A 24,140-nucleotide genomic window follows, 5' to 3' on the forward strand; every position below is an offset into this window, starting at 1 on the left:
AGAATGGGTTTCATGACTGAATCCACACAACCAAGAGTGGGACTGTGGAACTATCACTGTGAATCTCAGTTCAGGTACAAGAGCTCTCAGAGGTGGAGCTTTCCCTATCCCCACACCAGGTGGGGCTGGTGGGGAGGCAAAGGCACCTGGATAACCCCAGGAAGGAGGAATGCTGGAGTAATAAACATGAGGAAAAATCAGAAATGTAATTTCCAGTCAGAAAAACAGAAGAGGAAAGTGATGGGGAGAAAGGGAACATTTGTTTTCAAGCCATCAAACTAAGCTTTCACAATGAGCAGGAGGGGAAAATCAAACAGTGTTAGGCAGAATGGTTTCTGCAGCTCTAGAGGTGAGGATTCCATGAAGAGGAGAGATTCTGGGCATTAATTGGGAAGCCAAAAACATCATGAATGCAGGATGACATTTTGATGCTTCACTTGTCTTCTCCCCTGCCAGTCCATCTCTCTGCTTTGCAACCTGTCACTCCTGAGGCTGTGTTCATCTCTGGGCTCAGGAGATAAATCTGTGTGGGCTCTTTCTGAGAGCAGGTCCCTGCTCAGCACTGCAGAGAGCCTCTCTGAGGAGGGAAGAGCCACTGCAGTTTGCTGAGAGGAGAATTTCTCCAGCAGATAATTCTCAGGGAAGCCCTCAGTGACCTCCTCCAACATTTACTGTCTGATTTGCATTTCCATGCCCTCTATTATCTGAACACCTCAGAATGCCCCACCTGCTACACCTAACAAATCCCTGACAGGTCCATTCAGAGCCCAGCAGGGGTGATGGAATTCCTGCCCCTGGAGCTGAAGCTGCTGCACAGACACTCTGTGGTTGCTGAAAGGAAGGAGATGGCTCCAGGAAGCACTGATCAGCTGCTGCCCCAGCACAGCCCCTCCTGAGCTCTGCAAAGCAGCTTCAGTGCTCTGGGCTGCCTTCTCCTGACCAAACCTTGCACTCCCATCAGCTGCCTGAGTGCCCTTTCCTTTGTGCCAAGGAAGGCTCCCAATGGGCAGGAAAAACTTCCCCCATTTATTGTCTTTCCAGAAGAGGAGCAGAATATTAAGCAGGCAATTTTAAAGGACAGGGGGGAAAAAAGAAAGTAAAAAAAAAAAAAAGGTTTGAATCACACTATCACACTGTAATTAACATGGTGCTCATGCCAGTTTGGAAATCACCAACAGAATTTTATGATAGTGAATTTTCCATCCTGCAAGGCTGTGAATAACTGTAATTTAACAGATGCATCCAAAATGTACATGCATCAAACCAAATCTCTAAAATTATAGCATATGCTTGTTCCTAATATAGCTAGTGAGCATGTGTGCCTAGGCACACACAGGCAAATATTGACTGGGACATATAGAAAACCACATTTACTCATCAGTGTAAACAAATGGATTCTCTCCACTCCACTTCCCCATCCTGTGATAAAATTCAGGCTGGCCAGCTCAGTAACAGGTAACAGCCTGGCTCCTAAGAGCTGCTCCATTCAGGAGTCTTCAGAGGTCAGAAGACAATTCCATCTGCCCTGTGTTCCCAGAGTGCTGGATCACAGAGCTGTGCCCTGTTCAGCACCTTTACCTGCTGCAATTCTCAGTGTCCCTGGCTATCAATGCACAGCACAGCTCTGCTGGTGGGATGTGCTCTAGGGCATCTGCACACTCCTACACCCCCTGGCTGTTCTATAACCACAACTGGCACAGCACATTTTGCTAGAGAAGAAGAAAGTGGGTGCTGTTATGGCATCACAGAAATCAGCTTTCCTCATTTTATCTCATCCTAATTGAGGGCTGCTTCTGTTGCCAAGTGATTTATACATCTGGGCTTCCTTGATGTATAAATCAAGAGTGTTTGTCACACTAAAGCTGGCATGTAATTGCTTGCCAGCAGTCACCTTGATTTAAGAGATGTGAGAGAAATCAAAGGAAATGTAGAATATTACTGGAGATGAGTCTGACAATGAACAGGACTGTGTAAATGGCTGATCAGGTCCTAAAGGGAAGGGTTTTGGTATAAATATGTTTAGATTCAGGCATGCTGAAAAGACAAGCTAAAAAGGTTTGTATTTGATGGGATCCAGTCTCTCATCCCTAAACTCTGTGTGTGTTTGGCCCCTCAGAAGCACAGCAGAGCAGAGGGCAGGGCCCAGGCAGCTCCTGCTCTGCACCTGGAGCTGCTCCACCCCTGCAGCGTTTCCACACTTCTCTGGAACCTGTGCATCCTCTCTGCCACCTGGTGGGAGGGAGCAGAGCTCACAAACACGCAGAGCACTGCTGGCAGCTCTTGGACACCTCTCCCCTTGAGCAGCCCCCATCCCACAGCACTTGCAGCACTCCTGCAAATGTGACAGCAGCCAGTGATGGCAAAGGGCAAGGAGAGGAAAGTGGGAGTAAATAAGGGCTACAGAAAGAGCAGGAGAAGGAAACCACCCACTGTGAAAAGGAGCTTGATGGAAGGTGGAGAAGGACAAGTAGGAGAGCAGGTGAAATGGGGAAAGTGTGGATACAGAAAAAAGGAGAAATGTAAAAGGCTGAGAGACCTCCTTCCATTATCAGCAGGGTAACATGGTGCCTGGTAACTTCCTTTAGTGCATGACTTCATTCCACAGACCATGGGCCAGTCTGGAGAGCTGGGAGGATGGTGGAATGAACCAAAGCTGAGATCTCCCATCCCATACTCAGCAGGTTTAAAAAGAAGGATTTTTCTATCACATGAACATCAGAACTGCTTTATCTTTCATATTTTTAAAAGGGAGCAGTGGAAAAAGAACAAAACCTGTGAACTTTCACCACCCTCATGACTGGAAAACTCCACGTTACAAGTCTGGGCTCCAATGTTAAAAGAAAATGTTAAAAAGTTTAAATTTTGCTTTGCCCATCCTAGAGGCAGGCTCTGTATCAAAGCACATCTGGATGAGTCCTCCCCTCCCCAGGCACATCCAGTGGTGCCACACAAAGCTTACAGACCCCTGGGACCCCTCAAGAGAGATCATTTTCAGGTGCAGAGCTGCAGTTTAGCTGCTCAGTCACACCCCACAGTCTCCTGGCAAAACCTGCCTCCAAGCCAGGGCTGAATAATGGGAATTTACTGAGTCACTGCAGTCCAGCCTAGGGGCTGTCATCACCCACAGCTCCTGGAAAATGCAACAGCAGCAACCCTGTGCACCTGCTCTGCTGGAAAATGCTGCTGTGGTGCAGGTGACTCACAGGAGATGTTCAATGAAAAGTAATCTTTCCAGGGAACATCTTTCCCAGCTATTCTGCTACTGACTCCAGAGGGCTGCCAGACCCTTGAAGCCCCCCCAGGCAGCACTGGGAGCAGGGTGGGAAGGGGGCTGGAATCTTTCCCTGCCACTTTCTCTCCCTTCTGGATGTGCAGGGCTTTCATCTCCTACCAAGCTCAGTACTCTCAACCTCCTGGGGAAGAGCCTGCATCTCAACACAACAGCATTTTCTTCTCATTTTGGGTGTTTCTAGAAAGAAAAGTCCCTGAGACAGCTACACGTGATTTTCAAGACACTCTTTAAATCAGGTATAGCTTTGAAGCTCTAACACAGCTTTGTTACTTCTGTTACCCCTTCCAGCAGAGTATTTCTCATCCTGAAGGGTCTCAGTGTGAGATGAGCCCATGAGCCTTGCCATGAGTGCCCAGTTAAGGCAGCAGTCCCTCCTGTGCAGCAGTGCTTGAGCAGTGCCTCTGCTCTGCAGGGTGATTGTGCACAGAAACTGCCACTCTCCTGCCTGATGGCTGCACACACACACAGAGCCCTTCCTGCTCACAGGACCACTGATTTTATTCCTCTGTTCATTAAAGAGCACATTCCCCCCCATCCCATGCATTTTAAAGCATCTCTCTAACGAGTTCACACACCCAGCATTCATATTTCTTTCAGCAGCTCCCCATTAGCTGTGTCCAACTGGATCTGGAGCCATTTGTCATGCTGCACTGGGGCTGACAGTGGAGAGCCACAGTGCTGCTGCTGCTGCTGCTGTGCAGGAGGGTTGGGTTGTGCCTCTGGGTGTTGGTGGCTGGGCCAGGGAGGCAGGGCTGTGTGCAGGGGGATGTCTGGGTGTGCTGTGCTGCCATGCACTGCAGCCTGGGCTCTGTCTGTGCACACCCATAACTCAGGGGGCTTCATCACCCAGCACCTCTGGAGTGCCAGCCCAGCTCCTGAAGGGAACAAGGGCACTCAGCAGCCTGGGGTGCCCTGGTGCTCCCTGATTTCAGCATGCAAAGCACTTTGGTTGCCTTTGCACAACCACAACCATTTCCCCAGCACAGGATTAAATATTGCACGGCCTAAGCCAAACATCCTGCCACAAAACCTTCACACTCCCTGGCTCCTTCAATGTTTTAGCATGGCCTTGGTTGTTTTCTGCTCAGAGCCCACCAGGTTAGCACAGCAGTCAGCTCTGTGCCCTCCCTGGCTGGCCCTGCTCTGGGAGTGCTTGCCATGGAAAACAATAAATGTGGGGGCACAGGGAGGGCAGGAGGGGACACAGGGGACCCACCCAGGAGCTCTGGGGCTGGGCAGGGAATGGGGCAGCAGGGGAGGTGTTTGAGAGGCCACAGAGAGCAGGAAGGGCCTGTCAGTGTCCCAGTGCTCACTCCCTGTCATCTCAACACCCACAGTGCCCAGAGGAGCATCTTGTGCACAGCAAACACTCCCTCCCTAGACTGTCACCATCCTGAATGCCACCTTGCAGAAAGCAGCAATATATTGATTTTTCACACCCCTTCCCCAGTTTCTCTGCAGTCTGTGGAGAACCACGCTGCACTCTTGTCTGCACAGGGAGCTCTCTTGTTTTCAGAGGGATCAGCTACTCACAAATGTTCAAATCACAGGTTAGAAATTGCATTTGCCCAGAGGAGCTGTGGCTGCCCCACGCCTGGAGGGGTCCAAGGCCAGGCTGGATGGGGCTCAGAGCAAGCTGGGATAGGGGAAGGTGTCCCTGCCCAGGGCAGAAGGTGGGAATGGGATGAGCTTTAAGGAACCTTCCAAACCAAACCACCTATGACTCTGTGCTACAAGGGAAAAATAAGGCAGTTTTTGCTTTTTGGTGTTTGCTCCACAGCTGATAATTTTAATAGCCATTCATTGCTTCCCTTTTCTGCCTTAATGGATCTGCTCTGTGACCCAAACTAAGAACTAGAGGAGCAGGCAGTACAGTAAGATCTGCCACCCAACAAAGGAGGCAATTCCTGCTGCTACCAGGTGGGTGAGTGTGCACTGGGGGAGGCTGTGCTGGCTGCTCCCAGCTCCAGGCAAACTGGGAATGTGCCCCAGCTGATGGGCCTGGCACCCACCCAGCTGGGAACACACCTTGGTACCTGCACAGAGGTCAGTGATGACCCTCACTGCTCCCACACAGCTGGGAACACACCTTGGTACCTGCACAGAGGTCAGTGATGACCCTCACCCCACCCAGCTGGGAACACACCTTGGTACCTGCACAGAGGTCAGTGATGACCCTCACTGCTCCCACACACTGGGAACACACCTTGGTACTGCACAGAGGTCAGTGATGACCCTCACTGCTCACTGCTCCCACACAGCTGTTTTTTAAATATTCCTTCAAAATATTTCTTGGTCACTGAGGCTGTGAAAATTCCATTCATTTCTCCGTGCTGTTGCCTGCTTTATGAGGTAAATAAACATTTTATTATTCCCCTCTGATGAGTACACAAGCACCAAAGCCCAGAGCTGAACAGTGAAACAACAGTAAATGATTTCAATCCTCTTAATTCCCTGCTTTTTTGGCAGCTAATGCCAAAAGTCATTTTAGCTTAGCAGCCACAGATGGAAGACAGATTTCTTTTTGAACTTTGGAAATGTTCAAATTGAACAAACTAACAAAAGAAAATTTTACCCAAACAGGGAAAAACAGAAGAACTTCTTAAATGTGACACTGGCTATCAGATCATTTGTATGGGGTTTTTTGCCATGAGCCTGAATACTGATTTTTTTGGGAGGACGACTTTCCCCTGTCCAATCCAAAGCCAGGCAAGTCCCATGAACCCCAGTAAACTGAAGTAACCTTTTCCTCCAAACTCCTTCCCCAAAATTCTTGGAGAGCTGCCTGTGGTTGAAGTGGAATGCATCTGGAAGTGTTTGAATTGAGTGCAGCTTGCCCAAAAGCCAGCTTGGCTTCCTGCAGAGGTGTCAGGGATAGAAGGGGGTGTTGGTGGACACAGCATGGCTGCTGTGAGTTCCCAGGGAGCTGAGGTGACACTGGAACCCTCATCAAAGCTCCTCAGGGCTGCTCCCTTCCACAGGGGCAGAGAGGGGCTCTGAGGGCAGCTGAAATCCCTTCTAGAAGATATTTCAGGTCACATCTGCTCTTTGGCTTTCCTGCAGGGAACAGCTCCACTCAAGAGCATCACCTGCACCAGGTGGCCCCAGAGCCTCACCCAAAGCACCAAAGGTGCAGCCCTGGAGGTACCAGGGCTGGAAAGGATCAGCACCTTGTTCATCTGGCCCTGCCATGTCAATATGTCTCATTCTGTGCCTCCAGGAATTTTTCAGGTACACTGTTGATTTTGATTTCTGATTGGATGTGAATCAGAAATTAACACCCAATTAACAGCAGGTGCCAAACTGGGAGACAATAAATGTAGGAAAGTGAGTTAGTATGCATCAGGTGCTTCTATTTTCCATTTACAGGAACAGATTTATCATTTTGAAGAATTGTTTTCATTACACTTTTTGAGGAGCAAAAGGGATTTCATACCTTAAGGCTGAATATTCTCTTCCTTCCCTGGACAGAGCACAGAGGTGCAATGCTTAGAACAAAGAGTGCCCAGCTCTGGTGCCTCTGCAGGTCTGTTGGAGCCTTTCCCACCAAGCCCCAGCCTGACCCAGGCCAGTTTCCACCCCTGCAGGAGCCCAGAGCAGCTGGCAGCCCTGGGGCACTGCAGAGCAGGGCAGTGTGGGCACAAACTGCTGCAAGCTGGGGAACCACAGGAGTGACACCTTCCTGGCAGCTGGGGCTGCAGGGACACAGGGCAGCCAGGAGAGTCCCTGCAGAGCTGAGGTCACTGTCACACTGGGATCCAGGGGTGGAACCACACCAGTGACACCTTCCTGGCAGCTGGGGCTGCAGGGACACAGGGCAGCCAGGAGAGTCCCTGCAGAGCTGAGGTCACTGTCACACTGGGATCCAGGGGTGGAACCACAGGAGTGACACCTTCCTGGCAGCTGGGGCTGCAGGGACACAGGGCAGCCAGGAGAGTCCCTGCAGAGCTGAGGTCACTGTCACACTGGGATCCAGGGGTGGAACCACAGGAGTGACACCTTCCTGGCAGCTGGGGCTGCAGGGACACAGGGCAGCCAGGAGAGTCCCTGGAGGAGCTCTGTGCAAAAGCCCAGGAGTGTCAGTGTCACACTGGGATCCAGGGGTGGCTCTGGCCCACGAGCACAGGTAACCAAAGTCCCACTGAGTCCAATTAGAGGAGGCTTGGGTCTATTTACTGGAACTGAGTCGATTCCCAGAAAAATAATTAACTGCTTGTCATGTCTCACGTGTATTGATTTTTGTAATTACAATGGAATTGGAGGCAAGGGTGCAGGGGGAAGGAAATGCACTGGATCTGTGTTTAAGTTGATGCACAAGCTGTCAGGGACACAGCAATGTGTGGCCGTGCCCATCCTGGGTGCTCTCTGTGCCACAGTGCAGGATCCAGAATCCCACCCTGCCCTGGCACCTGCAGGGCACAGAGCCCCCAGTGCAGGCAGGAGAGGTGCCCAGGGGACAAGATGAGGACAGGACAAGCTCCATGTGCATCAGTGACTAAGAGCAGGAGACAAAGCAGCAGGATGGCAGAGAAAGAAAATACAAGTTGAGAATACAAAATGGCCTTGCTTGGTCCTGGTGCTGCCAGGAAAAGCCAGCAGGAGGGAATCAGCTTTGCTTCCCATGGGATTTCACTGAAATGGGAGGTGAGGGAGCTTTACCCAGGGGCAGGACAGCATTGGACAGGGGACAGTCAGGTGACAGTCTCCCTTCCCAAGCATGTCTGTGGGAGGGGTGGCCTGGTTCCACAGCTGGAACTACAGAACCTGGCTCTACACCTGAATGTACCAGCCAGGCTGTGCAGGGTCACAGGGCAGTGTGTCACTGCCATCACACACAGGGCAGTGTGTCACTGCCATCACACACACAGGGCAGTGTGTCACTGCCATCACACACAGGTCAGTGTGTCACTGCCATCACACACACAGGGCAGTGTGTCACTGCCATCACACACAGGGCAGTGTGTCACAGCCATCACACACAGGTCACTGTGTCACTGCCATCACACACAGGGCAGTGTGTCACTGCCATCACACACAGGGCAGTGTGTCACACAGACACTGCCATCACACACAGGTCAGTGTGTCACTGCCATCACACACAGGTCAGTGTGTCACTGCCATCACACACACAGGTCAGTGTGTCACTGCCATCACACACAGGGCAGTGTGTCACTGCCATCACACACAGGGCAGTGTGTCACTGCCATCACACACACAGGTCAGTGTGTCACTGCCATCACACACAGGTCAGTGTGTCACTGCCATCACACACAGGGCAGTGTGTCACTGCCATCACACACACAGGGCAGTGTGTCACTGCCATCACACACAGGGCAGTGTGTCACTGCCATCACACACAGGGCAGTGTGTCACTGCCATCACACACAGGTCAGTGTGTCACTGCCATCACACACAGGGCAGTGTGTCACTGCCATCACACACAGGTCAGTGTGTCACTGCCATCACACACAGGTCACTGTGTCACTGCCATCACACACAGGGCAGTGTGTCACTGCCATCACACACAGGTAAGTGTGTCACTGCCATCACACACAGGGCAGTGTGTCACACAGACACTGCCATCACACACAGGGCAGTGTGTCACTGCCATCACACACAGGGCAGTGTGTCACTGCCATCACACACACAGGGCAGTGTGTCACTGCCATCACCACAGTCACTGTGTCACTGCCATCACACACAGGGCAGTGTGTCACACAGACACTGCCATCACACACAGGGCAGTGTGTCACTGCCATCACACACACAGGGCAGTGTGTCACTGCCATCACACACAGGTCACTGTGTCACTGCCATCACACACAGGTCAGTGTGTCACACAGACACTGCCATCGCACACAGGGCAGTGTGTCACTGCCATCACACACAGGGCAGTGTGTCACACAGACACTGCCATCACACACACAGGTCACTGTGTCACTGCCATCACACACACAGGGCAGTGTGTCACTGCCATCACACACAGGTCACTGTGTCACTGCCATCACACACAGGGCAGTGTGTCACACAGACACTGCCATCACACACAGGGCAGTGTGTCACTGCCATCACACACACAGGGCAGTGTGTCACTGCCATCACACACAGGGCAGTGTGTCACACAGACACTGCCATCACACACAGGGCAGTGTGTCACTGCCATCACACACACAGGGCAGTGTGTCACTGCCATCACACACACAGGTCAGTGTGTCACTGCCATCACACACAGGGCAGTGTGTCACTGCCATCACACACAGGGCAGTGTGTCACTGCCATCACACACACAGGGCAGTGTGTCACTGCCATCACACACAGGTAAGTGTGTCACTGCCATCACACACAGGCAGTGTGTCACACAGACACTGCCATCACACACAGGTCAGTGTGTCACTGCCATCACACACAGGGCAGTGTGTCACTGCCATCACACACAGGGCAGTGTGTCACACAGACACTGCCATCACACACAGGGCAGTGTGTCACACAGACACTGCCATCGCACACAGGGCAGTGTGTCACACAGACACTGCCATCGCACACAGGGCAGTGTGTCACTGCCATCACACACAGGGCAGTGTGTCACACAGACACTGCCATCGCACACAGGGCAGTGTGTCACTGCCATCACACACAGGGCAGTGTGTCACTGCCATCACACACACAGGTCACTGTGTCACTGCCATCACACACACAGGGCAGTGTGTCACTGCCATCACACACAGGTCACTGTGTCACTGCCACCTTTTGGGCTCACTAAAGCCAATCCTGCCCTGACTCCTGCAGCACCACAAGGAGCTGTTTCCAGCCTTGTGCCTGAAAGTTCCAGTTCAGGAAGTCTCCAACTCTCACAGGAGCAAAAAGCTCTTTCTTCTACAATAGCCCTGCAAATGAAAGCTGCAAAACAGCCTCAGATCCAAACCCTAGAAAGAAATGATACATGTGAGGGAGAGGCAGAGCTTAGGGCTATAACTCAGTCCTGAGTCAAGCACTTTCAGCTAACCCTGTGCTATTTATAACAAACCAAACCAAACCAGCCTCCAGGACAGGGAAGCACTCTGCAGCCAGTCTGTGCAGTCTAAACAACAGCCCTCCAGGGCAGATTTTCTGCTGGTGCCCTGCACAAACCCCAGAGAGGAACTGCTAACTCCTGCTTTGAGAAAAGCAATGGAATGGGAGAGGCTGTGGCAGTGTGCTGGCAGCCCTGGGTGCCACAGCATCCTCCCTGGCTGGGAGAGAGCTCTGAGCAGAGTCAGAGCACAACAAACTGTGAGCACGAATAAATCACCAAGCAGCACTGATGGATGACAGCAGATCTGTCTCCAGTGGAGTTACTGGTGAGAACACTGAAAATTCTTTCCCCCTTAATCTATTAAACTCTTTGTTTGGGGTTGACTTGATGCTGCCAGAAAAGCCTTTTAACACAGCCAGCATAAATTTCAGTGGGTGTTTGAAGCAGGAGAGGCTGGGCTGTTGAAAAAGCAGCCCCCAGAAAGGCTGCAGCCTGCAGAAAACACAGCAGCTCTGCTCAGCTGGGAAATCATTTGATCTATTTTATATCATCCACCCCGGCACTGAGGAGGCAAATATGGGAATGAAATATGGACACGGAGCAAAACATAAAAAGAGACTTAATAAAATGAGTGATTATGTTTTCCTAAAGCCTCTCAGGCAAGCAGGAGGCACCAGCACCATAAACTGAGCACAGAGCCCATTTCAGTGTGGGAAAGGGAAAAGCCCTGGAGCCAGGCCCTGTGAGCACAGCCCTGAGAGGAGGGGTGGCAGGGCAGGCTGGGGGCTGCCACTGTGCCACAGGGAGGGCACAGGGGGCTGGAACTGCTCTGTGCCCACAGGGAGGGCACAGGGATCTGGGGCTGCTCTGTGCCCACAGGGAGGGCACAGGGATCTGGAGCTGCTCTGTGCCACAGGGAGGGCACAGGGATCTGGGACTGCTCTGTGCCCACAGGGATCTGGAGCTGCTCTGTGCCACAGGGAGGGCACAGGGATCTGGGGCTGCTCTGTGCCCACAGGGAGGGCACAGGGATCTGGGACTGCTCTGTGCCCACAGGGAGGGCACAGGGATCTGGAGCTGCCACTGTGCCCACAGGGGTCTGGAGCTGCTCTGTGCCCACAGGGAGGGCACAGGGATCTGGAGCTGCTCTGTGCCACAGGCATGGCACAGGGATCTGGGGCTGCTCTGTGCCACAGGCAGGGCACAGGGATCTGGGACTGCTCTGTGCCACAGGCATGGCACAGGGATCTGGGGCTGCTCTGTGCCACAGGCAGGGCACAGGGATCTGGGACTGCTCTGTGCCACAGGGAGGGCACAGGGATCTGGGACTGCTCTGTGCCACAGGGAGGGCACAGGGATCTGGGGCTGCTCTGTGCCACAGGGAGGGCACAGGGATCTGGAGCTGCTCTGTGCCCACAGGGAGGGCACAGGGATCTGGAGCTGCCACTGTGCCCACAGGGAGGGCACAGGGATCTGGGGCTGCTCTGTGCCCACAGGGAGGGCACAGGGATCTGGGGCTGCTCTGTGCCACAGGCAGGGCACAGGGATCTGGAGCTGCTCTGTGCCACAGGGAGGGCACAGGGATCTGGGGCTGCTCTGTGCCCACAGGGAGGGCACAGGGATCTGGAGCTGTTCTGTGCCACAGGGAGGGCACAGGGATCTGGAGCTGCTCTGTGCCACAGGGAGGGCACAGGGATCTGGAGCTGCTCTGTGCCACAGGGAGGGCACAGGGATCTGGAGCTGCTCTGTGCCACAGGAGGCTGGAGCTGCTCTGTGCCCACAGGGGTCTGGAGCTGCTCTGTGCCCACAGGGGGGGCACAGGGATCTGGAGCTGCTCTGTGCCAAGAGCCAGCCCTGGCTGAGAGGGAACTGGTCAAAGAGTCAAACGTGGCTGGCCCAGCACCTTTCCAAATTCAGTTCAAGTCCTCAGTGACAAATTTCCAGTGCTTTATGCTACTCCTCAGTACATGGATAAATTAAAAATAAAAAATAAAGGAAAAAATAAGAAGGAAGGAAGGACACAGCTAAACAGAATAATTGAGTGCCCAAGGATCCAGTGGGAGAAGCACTGACTGATTATTCTTTGGCATTTTAAGTTCCAGTGTTTCAATTCCAGCTCACAAGCCTGATAACCTCACGATCCTACAGCACCAAACATAAAAGTATGTATACTTTTTACACCTACGAGATGCCCACAACACCAAAAAGGTCCAGCTTGTTTGCAAACCCCATTTTACAAACAGGAGCAGAAAACTGGAAATGCAAACATTTTAATTTTCCCAAACTATGGGAAACCCCTGGCTGTTCAGCCCTCAGCCTCACTTACTCTCTGCTACCTCAGGGATGGCATGGCAGCAGTGATTAACTCCCAGGCAGTGCCAGGATTGCAGCTGTAGCACGGGCACAGGAACACTGGGACTGTGGGCACAGACAGGGAAGGGGAACTGAGCCAAGGACACAGGTCTGAGCAAGAGCAGAACAGTGACAGCAGACGTGACACAGTGGGCTGGGAGAGCTGCACCTGGCTGGGAGCCCTGCTGAGCACCAGTGTCCCTCCATGTGCAGGTCTGGCTGTGGCTGGTGTTCCTGCAGGAAATCAGATCAGGCACTCTGAAGCTGGAGACAAAACTGCCCCAGCTCCACCTGGAGCAAGAGTGAGCCCCAGGCCTAAGGAGCAAAACCTGCATTTCAGCATGTTCCCTGTGGATGCAGTGCATGAAATCCAAGAGAGGCAATGCAGCAAGCAGTGTGCATTGGAAAGCACTGCTCCTGCACAAAGCTGGCTGTTTCCCACAGCAGCCCATCCTGGGGCAGCATGCCAAGGAGATATCTCTTTTTCCTTCCAATGGGAACTGTGTTTTGCTTCTGTGCAGCTCAGGCACGGGGCAGGGAAGGGCACACTCTGCTGGTCCCAGCACCTTTAGCAGCACTGGCAGCCTTTGAACAGCCTGGCTGCTGAAAGGAGCCCTCATGTCACATCTGCAGGGGAGGGGGTGCCCCAGCAGGCTGCTCCTGACTCCTCTCACCCTGGGTGCCAGGGAGGGTGCCTCTGACGCTGCCACTGGCTTCTCTCATGCTGCACCATCAGCCTACCTGCTGCCAGAGCTCCTTCTCTCCTGAAGGACAATTTTAGCACTCTAACATAGGTTCAAAAACTCTTTACCTTGGGCTTTTCATCCAGTATTTGCTGGCGGATCTCCTTGTGTTTCTCTACAAGTTTCTCCTGCCTTTTGCTCTGAGCATCTTCTAGCTGTCAGAAAAGAGCAGAGAATCTTTGTTTGTGGGCTGCACATCCTCACTTTCCCCTCCTCCCCAGCACACATTCCACCCATCAGAACTGAGACATTGTCATCCAAGCTGTGAGCAATTCCAAGCTGAAATGACCCAAATGGCACAGCACAGCCTGAGCATCCCTGAGCACAGCTCTTCAACAGCCAGGTGGGCACATGGAACATCAGATTTCACATGGAACACTCAGGATCACAAATGTCTGAAGGACCTACTGCAGACTGCTAAGGTCATTCAATTGCAAATTTTGGCCTTCACTTAGTAAAACCCTCAGAAGCAAAACCTGCTTAATTTACTTCATTCTTTAGGCTGCCTCCTAAATCAAGGCTTTTCTAAGCAAAAGTGGGCCAACTTTAGAACCTAGCTATCTTTGCACTGAAATTAGGAGGAGAATTCAATGGCTGCACACGTTCCATAGGGATTTTACACCCCAAAGCACTGCAGGCCATGATTTCAGCCTGGTGTGAGCCACCTGTAGCTTCAGAAAAGCTAACAGCTGTAATAGAATTCTTTAATTGGTGTTTACAGAGCTCACAGAATGCTTTTTACATTTCAGTAACTGTACAAATGCAATTAAAGTTGGGATATACTCCACAATTAAATGTTCATTGACTTTCCTTATGCAATCTTTGCATTTGTGAGCCAGCCCATTAAAAATGGGTGCATTTTCCATGGATACACACGGGATATTCAGAGATGAAACTGTATTAAAATCTTCCCTCCTCAGCATCATCCCCCAAGTGCTGACTAACAATTAATGAGGGACTGTCTGAAATCCCAGCTCTCCTTTACCTGCAATCCCAGCTCTCCTTTACCTGCAGTCCCAGCTCTCCTTTACCTGCACTCCCAGCTCTCCTTTACCTGCACTCCCAGCTCTCCTTCACCTGCTAATCCCAGCTCTCCTTTACCTGCACTCCCACTCTCCTTGACCTGCATCCCAGCTCTCCTTACCTGCACTCCCAGCTCTCCTTTACCTGCACTCCCAGCTCTCCTTTACCTGCAGTCCCAGCTCTCCTTTACCTGCAATCCCAGCTCTCCTTTACCTGCATCCCAGCTCTCCTTTACCTGCAGTCCCAGCTCTCCTTTACCTGCAGTCCCAGCTCTCCTTTACCTGCAGTCCCAGCTCTGCTTTACCTGCAGTCCCAACTCTCCTTTACCTGCACTCCCAGCTCTGCTTTACCTGCACTCCCAGCTCTCCTTTACCTGCAGTCCCAGCTCTCCTTTACCTGCAGTCCCAGCTCTGCTTTACCTGCAGTCCCAGCTCTCCTTTACCTGCAATCCCAGCTCTCCTTTACCTGCAGTCCCAGCTCTCCTTACCTGCAGTCCCAGCTCTCCTTTACCTGCAGTCCCAGCTCTCCTTTACCTGCAGTCCCAGCTCTCCTTTACCTGCAGTCCCAGCTCTCCTTTACCTGCAATCCCAGCTCTCCTTTACCTGCAATCCCAGCTCTCCTTTACCTGCAATCCCAGCTCTCCTTTACCTGCTAATCCCAGCTCTCCTTTACCTGCAGTCCCAGCTCTCCTTTACCTGCAGTCCCAGCTCTCCTTCACCTGCAATCCCAGCTCTCCTTCACCTGCAATCCCAGCTCTCCTTTACCTGCACTCCCAGCTCTCCTTTACCTGCAGTCCCAACTCTCCTTTACCTGCAGTCCCAGCTCTCCTTTACCTGCAGTCCCAGCTCTCCTTTACCTGCAGTCCCAGCTCTCCTTTACCTGCAATCCTTTACCTGCAATCCTTTACCTGCAATCCTTTACCTGCAGTCCCAGCTCTCCTTTACCTGGAACAGGAAGCAGAGCCTGCACTGCATCTGCTGGAGGCCAGCAGGTGCAGAATCCTCCTGCTGAAGCCCAGAACCTGCAGCAGGACACAAGCTAGAAGGTGCAAGGTGCCATTTCCTGCCCCAGCAGCAGCAGCAGCAGGAGCAGAGCCTGACCTACCCTCTTGATGTACTGCACCACCTCCTGGATGTAGGAGCGGATCATCTCCGTCTTCTCCCTGGGGGAAGCATTCCAGCATTAGTGGGGGCACAGGAGCACAGCTGGGCTAGAGCCCACCCATGGCTTTCACCTCCCTGCAGCTCTTTGCCCCACCAAGGCCATGCCCAAGGACCTGCCTGATCACCCTCTCTGCACCCCCTGAACGTGTCCCTGTGCCAGGCTGCCCTTTATGGCACCAGGGGCTCAGAGCTCCCCACAGCACCCCCTGCTCCTCCCACAGGATGCTGCCCTGTTTTCCAGGGGCTGCCACAGTGCCCAGTGTCCCTGGGAGCTGCAGAGCTGTGAGCAGAGGCACAGTGCCACGCTGTGGCAGAGCAGCAGGCTGTGCTGCCAGGGCAGGCAGTGCTGCTGACACTGGCACCAAGCTCCCAGGGCAGCAGGGCAGGCACAGCCTGGCCCCCACAGAGCTGGATTTAGGCAAACTGGGCTTTATGGCACACTCAGAGAGTTATCTGGTGACCCTCAGCCACAGGCTGGGCACAAGAGCCCCCAGAGGGGTAGATGCACACACAACAACAATCTGTGCCTGCTGCAGTTGATCTGTCTCAGGACAGCCACTCCAAATCCTGACTGCCTCAGGCAGGAGCAGGGCACTGCTCCTAAAGTCAGGAGGACTTAGGCAGGCCCTGGGTGGGTGTCAAAGCACAAAGTGGAACCAATTGAAACAGTGGATCTGTGTAATATCCCTTCCCAAACTTGTGCAAAAGCTTCAGATGAGCAGCAGTGGAGCCAGAGTGACTCGGAAGGGATTCACCAGAAGGTCTCACACCTCTCTGCCCTGCTCCAAAGTGAGGACAAGCTGTGTCACAGACAGGGGAAAGCTGACTTTCAATAGGGTTCCCATCTCACCTCTCTCAAGGGCTCTGTGAAAAGCCTGACAGAGGAAAGCCCTTGGGAAAAATGAGAAAGAAAATGAAAGGGAAAGAGAAAAGACCTGCTACTTGTCTCCAGGCCTCTCTCACTAGTGCCCCATTTACCTCTCAGCAAATCATTTCCTCCTGCAATTGATTTTTACTGCTGCAGCATTTCCACAGTGACCAGCTGCTTGTCTGAAATGAACTCCATGCCCTCTGAACAGCTCTAACTATGTTAAGTATTTCTCCTCATTTTCATAATAAATTATTCTCATCTTTTTTTTTAATAGGATGTTTATTGACATTTTTAACGTGCTGATTCTGAAACTACCTGAACCCTTCCCTGTGTGTGTCTGTGATTTCCTTTCAGGGTTACAAACACAGATTCTCTCTGAGAGGCTCCAGACCCTGTGTAAACCCTTTCACCTGCAGAAAACCAAGTAACAGTTTGTTAATTGGTATTCTGCAGGTGAAAATCAACCCACAGTTGTGCCCTTGTTACATGGTAAAACTCAAACATTAGAGGCTTTCCTTTTTTGTTTTGCTCTGTTTGCTCCTCTTGTATTTTTAACTGCTCTAAAGTAAAGCCTGGTAACAAGAATAGCAGTGCAAGATTAAAAAGCTCCATTTTCTTTCTGAGCTGCTTGCCAAGACAAATGGAGGAGGACAAACAAAGCTAGATCTGTGCCCTTGGGAGGAACACAGTCACAGCTGGCACAGCTGCCTGGGGGTGCATCAGTGGAACTGGGGCTGCTGTGCCTGCCCAGGGACAGCACCCTGTGTCCCCCCAGGTGTCACTGTCTCCAGTGGAGGGTCCCTGGCAGAGTCTGAGGGGAGTTCATGCCAAGAGCAGAGTGACCCCCACAGTGGTGCTGCCCTTTCTCCTGGAGAGCAGCAGAATGGAGTGCAGAAGACCAGAGGAGCCCCAAGAGGAGCCAGGGCAGGATGAACTCCCAGCCTGCAGGAGCAGGGGTGGAACAGGAGGCTGCTGGCACCCAGGGCACAGAGCCTGCAGGAGCAGGGGTGGAACAGGAGGCTGCTGGCACCCAGGGCACAGAGCCTGCAGGAGCAGGGTGGAACAGGAGGCTGCTGGCACCCCGGGCACAGAGCCTGCAGGAGCAGGGGTGGAACAGGAGGCTGCTGGCACCCAGGGCACAGAGCCTGCAGGAGCAGGGGTGGAACAGGAGGCTGCTGGCACCCAGGGCACACAGCCTGCAGGAGCAGGGTGGAACAGGAGGCTGCTGGCACCCAGAGCACACAGCCTGCAGGAGCAGGGGTGGAACAGGAGGCTGCTGGCACCCAGGGCACACAGCCTGCAGGAGCAGGGGTGGAACAGGAGGCTGCTGGCACCCAGAGCACAGAGCCTGCAGGAGCAGGGGTGGAACAGGAGGCTGCTGGCACCCCGGGCACAGAGCCTGCAGGAGCAGGGGTGAACAGGAGGCTGCTGGCACCCAGGGCACAGAGCCTGCAGGAGCAGGGGTGAACAGGAGGCTGCTGGCACCCAGGGCACAGAGCCTGCAGGAGCAGGGATGGAACAGGAGGCTGCTGGCACCCAGGGCACACAGCCTGCAGGAGCAGGGGTGGAACAGGAGGCTGCTGGCACCCAGGGCACAGAGCCTGCAGGAGCAGGGATGGAACAGGAGGCTGCTGGCACCCAGGGGACAGAGCCTGCAGGAGCAGGGCTGGAACAGGAGGCACCCAGGGGAACAGAGCCTGCAGGAGCAGGGGTGGAACAGGAGGCTGCTGGCACCCAGGGCACAGAGCCTGCAGGAGCAGGGGTGGAACAGGAGGCTGCTGGCACCCAGGGCACAGAGCCTGCAGGAGCAGGGATGGAACAGGAGGCTGCTGGCACCCAGGGGACAGAGCCTGCAGGAGCAGGGATGGAACAGGAGGCACCCAGGGCAACAGAGCCTGCAGGAGCAGGGGTGGAACAGGAGGCACCCAGGGCACAGAGCCTGCAGGAGCAGGGATGGAACAGGAGGCTGCTGGCACCCAGGGGAACAGAGCCCTCCTGAGAGCAGCACCTCTGCTGCTGGCCCTGCTCCTGGACAGGAGATTGCATCAGCCCCAGGAAATGAAATTATTATCAGGGAAAGGACTCTGGGGAGGGCTGGCTGGAGGCTGCCTTGGGTTTAGGGTCGAGATCTTCCTTTGATTTACCAGCTGAGAGAAATCCTGTGCAGTGATATGAATCTAGGGATAAACTTACTCTTCCATCTGATTTTTATCCTTGGACTTTGCTTCTGTGATCTTCTCCTGCCTCTTCTTGTCCATTTTTTTCTTCAGTTCTTTCTTTTCTCTAAAGCATAAAAAATAAAGGGGAGTACACAAAGTGTCTAAACAAATCCCACGAGGAGCAGCAGTCCATGGTAAAGGGAACAGCACTTACTTTTCACATGTTTCTTTCAGTTTCTTTAGCTGGTTGTTCTGACACTCCTCTGCTACATCTGTCAGCTTCTGAATTAGCTAGAAAAAAATCCCCAAAATAAAAATATGCATTTTCAGCTGAACATCACCGAGGCAGCTCAATTTCCTCAAAAGCCTGCAGCAGACAGGAAGGTGTTACACCATCCCCAGAGGAATCAGCAGTGATCAAAAGCCAGCAAACATTATTATCAGTGTAAACACATGATTAACTTGTGGAGTTCAGCCAGAATGGTGCATTCCCAACTCCCCCAGACACTGCTACTTCTCTGTACATCGAGGTGACACACTTCCAACAACATTAAATGTAAAACCAGAACATATTTCAGGTATTTTACCTTTGCTAGGAATGAAAATGCCTGTGAAAAAACACAAGGGGTCACAAATTGAATTCACACATTGCTGATTGCCAGCTGAATTCCCGTGCCACTGAACATCCAGGTTTCCTGGGAGGGCTGAAATGTTCCTCCTGTAATGAGGATTTTTACAAGGAATGCTTTGGACTTTGGGGTGCTCAGGGGGATGTTGAAAATCAGGCACGATGGGCATGAAAGCCAAGCACAGAGAAGCAGAACCTGCATTTTGGTCACAGAAGGAAAAATCTCTGAGTCACTGGTTTGAAATCTGCTGTGGGCTTGTTCTCCTTGGTGCCCAAAGCAGCAACAACAGGCAGAGCTGTGCTGGGGCTGCTGGCAGGAGGGGAGCTGTGGGCAGGGCTCCTGTGCCAGCCCAGGGAGCAGGGAGTGAAGTGGGAACTGGGACCCTCCCTCTTGGGTTGATCTCCCTTCTAGGTTAACTCTGATTCTGTAAAATCACCCTCCCAGGGGGATGGACCAGGAGAGTGTAGCAAGGCACAGCTGGTCTGATCCAACTTTCCATTCCTTAGATAAAAGCAGAAAGGTCCCAGCAATAGAAAGCCATCAGAAAGAATCTCTCAGCTGAAAGGCAAGTTTGAATTGGAATATTAACTCCTGCCCAGCTCACAGGGAAAGCTACCCAGAAGTTCTGTGCTAAAAAAATGAATTTACTGTGCCCCCACCTAACAGGATAATGCAGAAATGCACCTTGGCTTTGGGAAATGCCATTTCCCATTCTGGAATGAGAACCAAGCCACCTCAGGAGAGAAGCCCCCAACCATGTGGGTCTAGAATGGTTCTTTTTATAAAAGTCCAGATCTCTGAGAAGCAGCCACCAGCTGTCACTGGGATGGGGACTGTCCCCCTGGGGTGCAGGTCCCTGTGCCCACACCCCCACCCTGGAGCTGTGACTCACACAGGGGTGGGGACAAACATCCCAGCTCTGTGCAGGGAGCATGGACCAGTCTGGGCAGGGCTCTGCTGGGCAGCTCCACACACAAACCACTCCTCTCACACACAAATCACTCCTCTCACACACAAACCACTCCTCTCACACACAAACCACTCCTCTCACACACAAACCACTCCTCTCACACACAAACCACTCCTCTCACACACAAATCACTCCTCTCACACACAAACCACTCCTCTCACACACAAATCACTCCTCTCACACACAAACCACTCCTCTCACACACAAACCACTCCTCTCACCTGCTCTTTGGGGCTGCCAGGGCACAGGAGACAAACCAGACAAATCACTTCACCAACAGGAGGGAGGCAAAACATCAGGTGATAGAAAAAACTGCAAGAGGGGGTTGTCTGGAGCTGAGAGACAGCTTGCACTCCCATACCACCCTTTAAAAATGTTCATTTCTGCCTGATATCCATGAACATCAGCTCCCATCTGCCCAACTCCTCTGTTTCAGCTCAGAGGGCCCATGATCCTGCTGCAGTTGTCAGCCAAACTCCAGCTGGAAAAACAAAGCTGGCTTGGACCAATGAATGCAAAACACTTCTTCACCATGTACAGAGGATGTCCTGCACCCCCTGAGAGTGTTCACCTGCCACAGGAACACTCTTGGGCACAGCCCAGGTGTCCTGCACCCCCTGAGAGTGTTCACCTGTCACAGGAACACTCTTGGGCACATCCCAGGTGTCCTGCACCCCCTGAGAGTGTTCACCTGCCACAGGAACACTCTTGGGCACATCCCAGGTGTCCTGCACCCCCTGAGAGTGTTCACCTGTCACAGGAACACTCTTGGGCACATCCCAGGTGTCCTGCACCCCCTCAGAGTGTTCACCTGCCACAGGAACACTCTTGGGCACAGCCCAGGTGTCCTGAGGAATGTTCAGATCTATTTTCCCTTTATTTTCTGGCTAATCCTGCCTCCTTGTGCGTTGCAGGTTTGAAAAAGTGGCAGAACAACACAGGAACACCATCCAAGAGCTGCAGTAAAAGGAGTTATGTAACCAGAGGTAACAACAATCCTTTGTGCCTTCCACCCAAAGCCCTCCAAGCTGCTGGAAGTGACCAAGTGACCCAAGAGTCCCTTGGAGCTGCAGCAGGACACAGGAGTGGGGCTCTGGAAGGGACCCCAAGTGGGAGGAAGCCCCAGCTGATGAGAATTGGTCCTGGTGCCCCCGAGCCCAGCCCCACACACCTACCAGCTTGATGTGCTCCCGTTTCTGGTACTTCTCACTGTAGTACTGCTCCTGCCTGAGGTTCAGCAGCTGCTGCTGCTGCTTCTCCTTCAGCTCCACCAGCTTCTGGCTCATCTCAGAGTCCAGGGCAGCCAGCTCCTGCTCGATGGTGGAGGAGCTGTGGTCGGGGCTGCTGGTCTCAGACCTGCAGGGACACAGCACAAGGGTCAGCAGCACCACACCCTGCCTGCCCCTGGCACATGGCTATGAGCAGCCTGGTAAAAAGCTCCTCAGCACCACACACAGAGAGCAAGAAGAGGGGTGATTTTAGCCCTGGTAAGTTAAAATGAAATCGTTAATGAATTATTAATGGGATGGCTACAGCTTTTAAAGCTCATCTGACTGACCCACCAGGGTGGTGGCAACCAGACACAGCACACTGAGCCTTCAGCAGGAGGGGGGAATGCTGAGGCTTTTGGAAACCAAGTCATCCCTGCAGACACTCAGCAATGAGTTGAAAAGCTGAACGTTCCATCTGCATTTACCAAACGCTTCCCACGGCAGGAACATCCTTTACTTGGTGTTTTCTCCCCCCTTCAGGAAATGCCATGCATAGCACACACAGCAAAGGGCTCCGTGGGCTGCTGCCTCCAGAAGGAAAGCTCACACCCCAGTGGGGAGCAAACCTCACCAGGCAGCTCTCAGCAGCAAGGGAAAAACACCAGAACAAAGCTAAAAACAACACCCAGGAACACTTTGGGTCTGGTTTACTCTTTCTTAAGACAGAAGGAAGGATAGATGGAACTGTGAAAGGGGCTGTGATGACACTAAAGTGCCCAAGAGAAAAATAAGCAGCAAATCCAGCATCACTCTCGGGCCAGCACTAAAGCAAAGGCAAGGAAAATACAGAAAAGAAATAAGATGATGCTGTGTCCCTGCTCTGCTGCTGTGTTTACTGCCATGCTCAGGTGCTAAATCAGTTGCCTGGGAAACGTCAGAACAGCACAGGAGATGGACAAAACAACAAAACCTTGAGCAGGGAGGGCTGACACGGGGAGAAAAATGAGTTTGCTCCTCAGAAATGTGCAGAGCCTCCAGTGCAGAGAGCTGGCTCTGCCTCTCTTCTCTCTCCCAGGTTGAAGTGGGCAGCTGCTGTCCCTCAGAGTTCCCTCTCCTGAAGTAATGTGATCCTGCTCTCATCCCTCCGAGGACAACAATGCCAAGGTAGCCTCCTTTTATTTCTGGGGTTTGCGTTGTGTTTGAATATTCTGCTGAGAGGTGAAGTGGTGGCAGGGTGATGGGTGAGGGGAATTTAAACATTCCAGAGCCAGAGACAGCGTGAGTGAATGCCACAGCCAGCACAGGATGCCATTACACAACAGATACTTTAAAGCTGACATTGCTCTTGTGTTTCTGGGAAAAAGGAATCAGGCCTCTTTCTAAACACTGGCTAAAATACTGGCTGTTTTTATGGGATGTGATCATTAAAGAAACTTCAGAGCAACACCAACACAACCCTTGTGCACGTGCATAAATAAATATTTCCAACTTCCTGCAGACAAGGGCATTACTGAATCTTGGCTCAGTTTTGGACAAGGGCAGAAAGCAGAGATTGCTCCTGACAGAGACCACACATTTTTATGGCCATCTGATACAGGGACTCCTGTCAAGCAGTGATTTATACTTTGCAGTTACAGGCAAATAGTGCCAGCAATAATTTAAAATGGTAAAAAAATCCCCTTTCTCTTGTGCTCTGTTAGAAGTCTGCTGCTGGAGATATTATGTAGTTGCAAGCTTGAAAATCCCTGAAAACCTATTTGTGCCTTTTTTAAAATGTAACCTCCAGCCTTGTCTGTTTCTGCACATAAAACTGCACATCCCTGACCCCCTGAGGCAGCTCCACGTAGCAGACTGCAGAGTTTTGCTGCCTGACATCAGCAGGGGTTTGCAGCCACATCACAACACAGCAAAAAACCTCCAGCCCTTTTTTTGCTCAGAAACAGATGAGTCATTTTATTTATCCAGCTTGATTTTCTGCTTAAGTGGGAATAGCAGGAAAGGCAGAAACGTGCTGTTGTTTTGCCTGCCACTGTCACTCACTTTGGAGGTGGAAAACACTGCAGATAAACCATCCCTGGGCTTGCAGCTGACAGCCAGCCATTAAAGGGAGTTTGTTAAACTAAAGTACAGAACCTGGAAGCCTCAGCTGGCAGCAGTGAAGGCCAGCAGAGCACAGATCTATTGTGAGTGTCGAGCTCTTATTAAGGCAGTGACATTCTGTCATCAGGAAGGCAGAAATGAATAAGCTCCTGCCCAGGGACAAGTCATGGCCTGAGTCCCACTCACCTCCATTTAGAGGTACTATCAACAAGGTTGGCAGCTTTTATCTCTGATCATCTCCTACCAAAAGTAATTTTTTTTAAAGTTCACTCAATATCATCATATTTAAGAACTGCAGCTCCATCAATTTCATGGAAAAGTTAAGAGGGCTTTAGTGCTTATCTGGTTACTTTAAAAAATAACTGATGTTAAGACAAAAAGGCTGCACCAATGGGAGAAATAAAAAGTTCATTTGCAAGAGCCTCTGACACTGACTGGCTCTGTGTGTGCACATGCTTTGCCAGGAGCTATCAACTGATCTTTATTTACACACAGCTCCTTACCAATAGAACAAGGCAATCGTTGTGGAAAGGCTAGTAAGAATTCATTGCAGTTTTTTGCATTTAATTTGGTAATAACAGTTAATAAATAAATCATATAAAAATTGTATCAGGA

At 52.1% G+C, this 24,140-nt stretch overlaps 1 protein-coding gene and 1 long non-coding RNA gene across 15 annotated transcripts in view; both read right to left on the reverse strand.

The window, feature by feature from the left end:
• Positions 1-24,140, reverse strand: part of PLCB1 (phospholipase C beta 1) — a 323,846-nt gene that overhangs the window by 40,918 nt on the left and 258,788 nt on the right. The window contains exons 27-31 of the mRNA XM_030236244.2: positions 21,390-21,570; positions 18,830-18,906; positions 18,650-18,739; positions 15,527-15,584; positions 13,468-13,554 (exon numbers count right to left, since the gene is read on the reverse strand). Of these exons, the coding sequence (XP_030092104.1) occupies positions 13,468-13,554; positions 15,527-15,584; positions 18,650-18,739; positions 18,830-18,906; positions 21,390-21,570 (493 nt within the window). The remainder of the gene's footprint in view (positions 1-13,467; positions 13,555-15,526; positions 15,585-18,649; positions 18,740-18,829; positions 18,907-21,389; positions 21,571-24,140) is intronic.
• On the reverse strand, positions 14,369-15,305 carry LOC127059384 (uncharacterized). 14 transcript variants are annotated; one of them, XR_007777128.1, is made up of 5 exons: positions 15,233-15,305; positions 14,910-15,117; positions 14,658-14,703; positions 14,544-14,612; positions 14,369-14,453 (listed from the first exon to the last, which is right to left on the reverse strand). It is a non-coding gene; the product is annotated as an uncharacterized LOC127059384 (long non-coding RNA). The 14 variants fall into 14 exon arrangements; XR_007777129.1 differs by lacking the exon at positions 14,658-14,703 and adding an exon at positions 14,842-14,887 and having other exon boundaries at positions 14,373-14,430; positions 14,567-14,635; positions 14,933-15,117; XR_007777131.1 differs by having other exon boundaries at positions 14,373-14,430; positions 14,567-14,612.

The sequence above is a fragment of the Serinus canaria genome, chromosome 3, assembly GCF_022539315.1.
Source record: "Serinus canaria isolate serCan28SL12 chromosome 3, serCan2020, whole genome shotgun sequence".
Classification (NCBI taxonomy): domain Eukaryota; kingdom Metazoa; phylum Chordata; class Aves; order Passeriformes; family Fringillidae; genus Serinus; species Serinus canaria.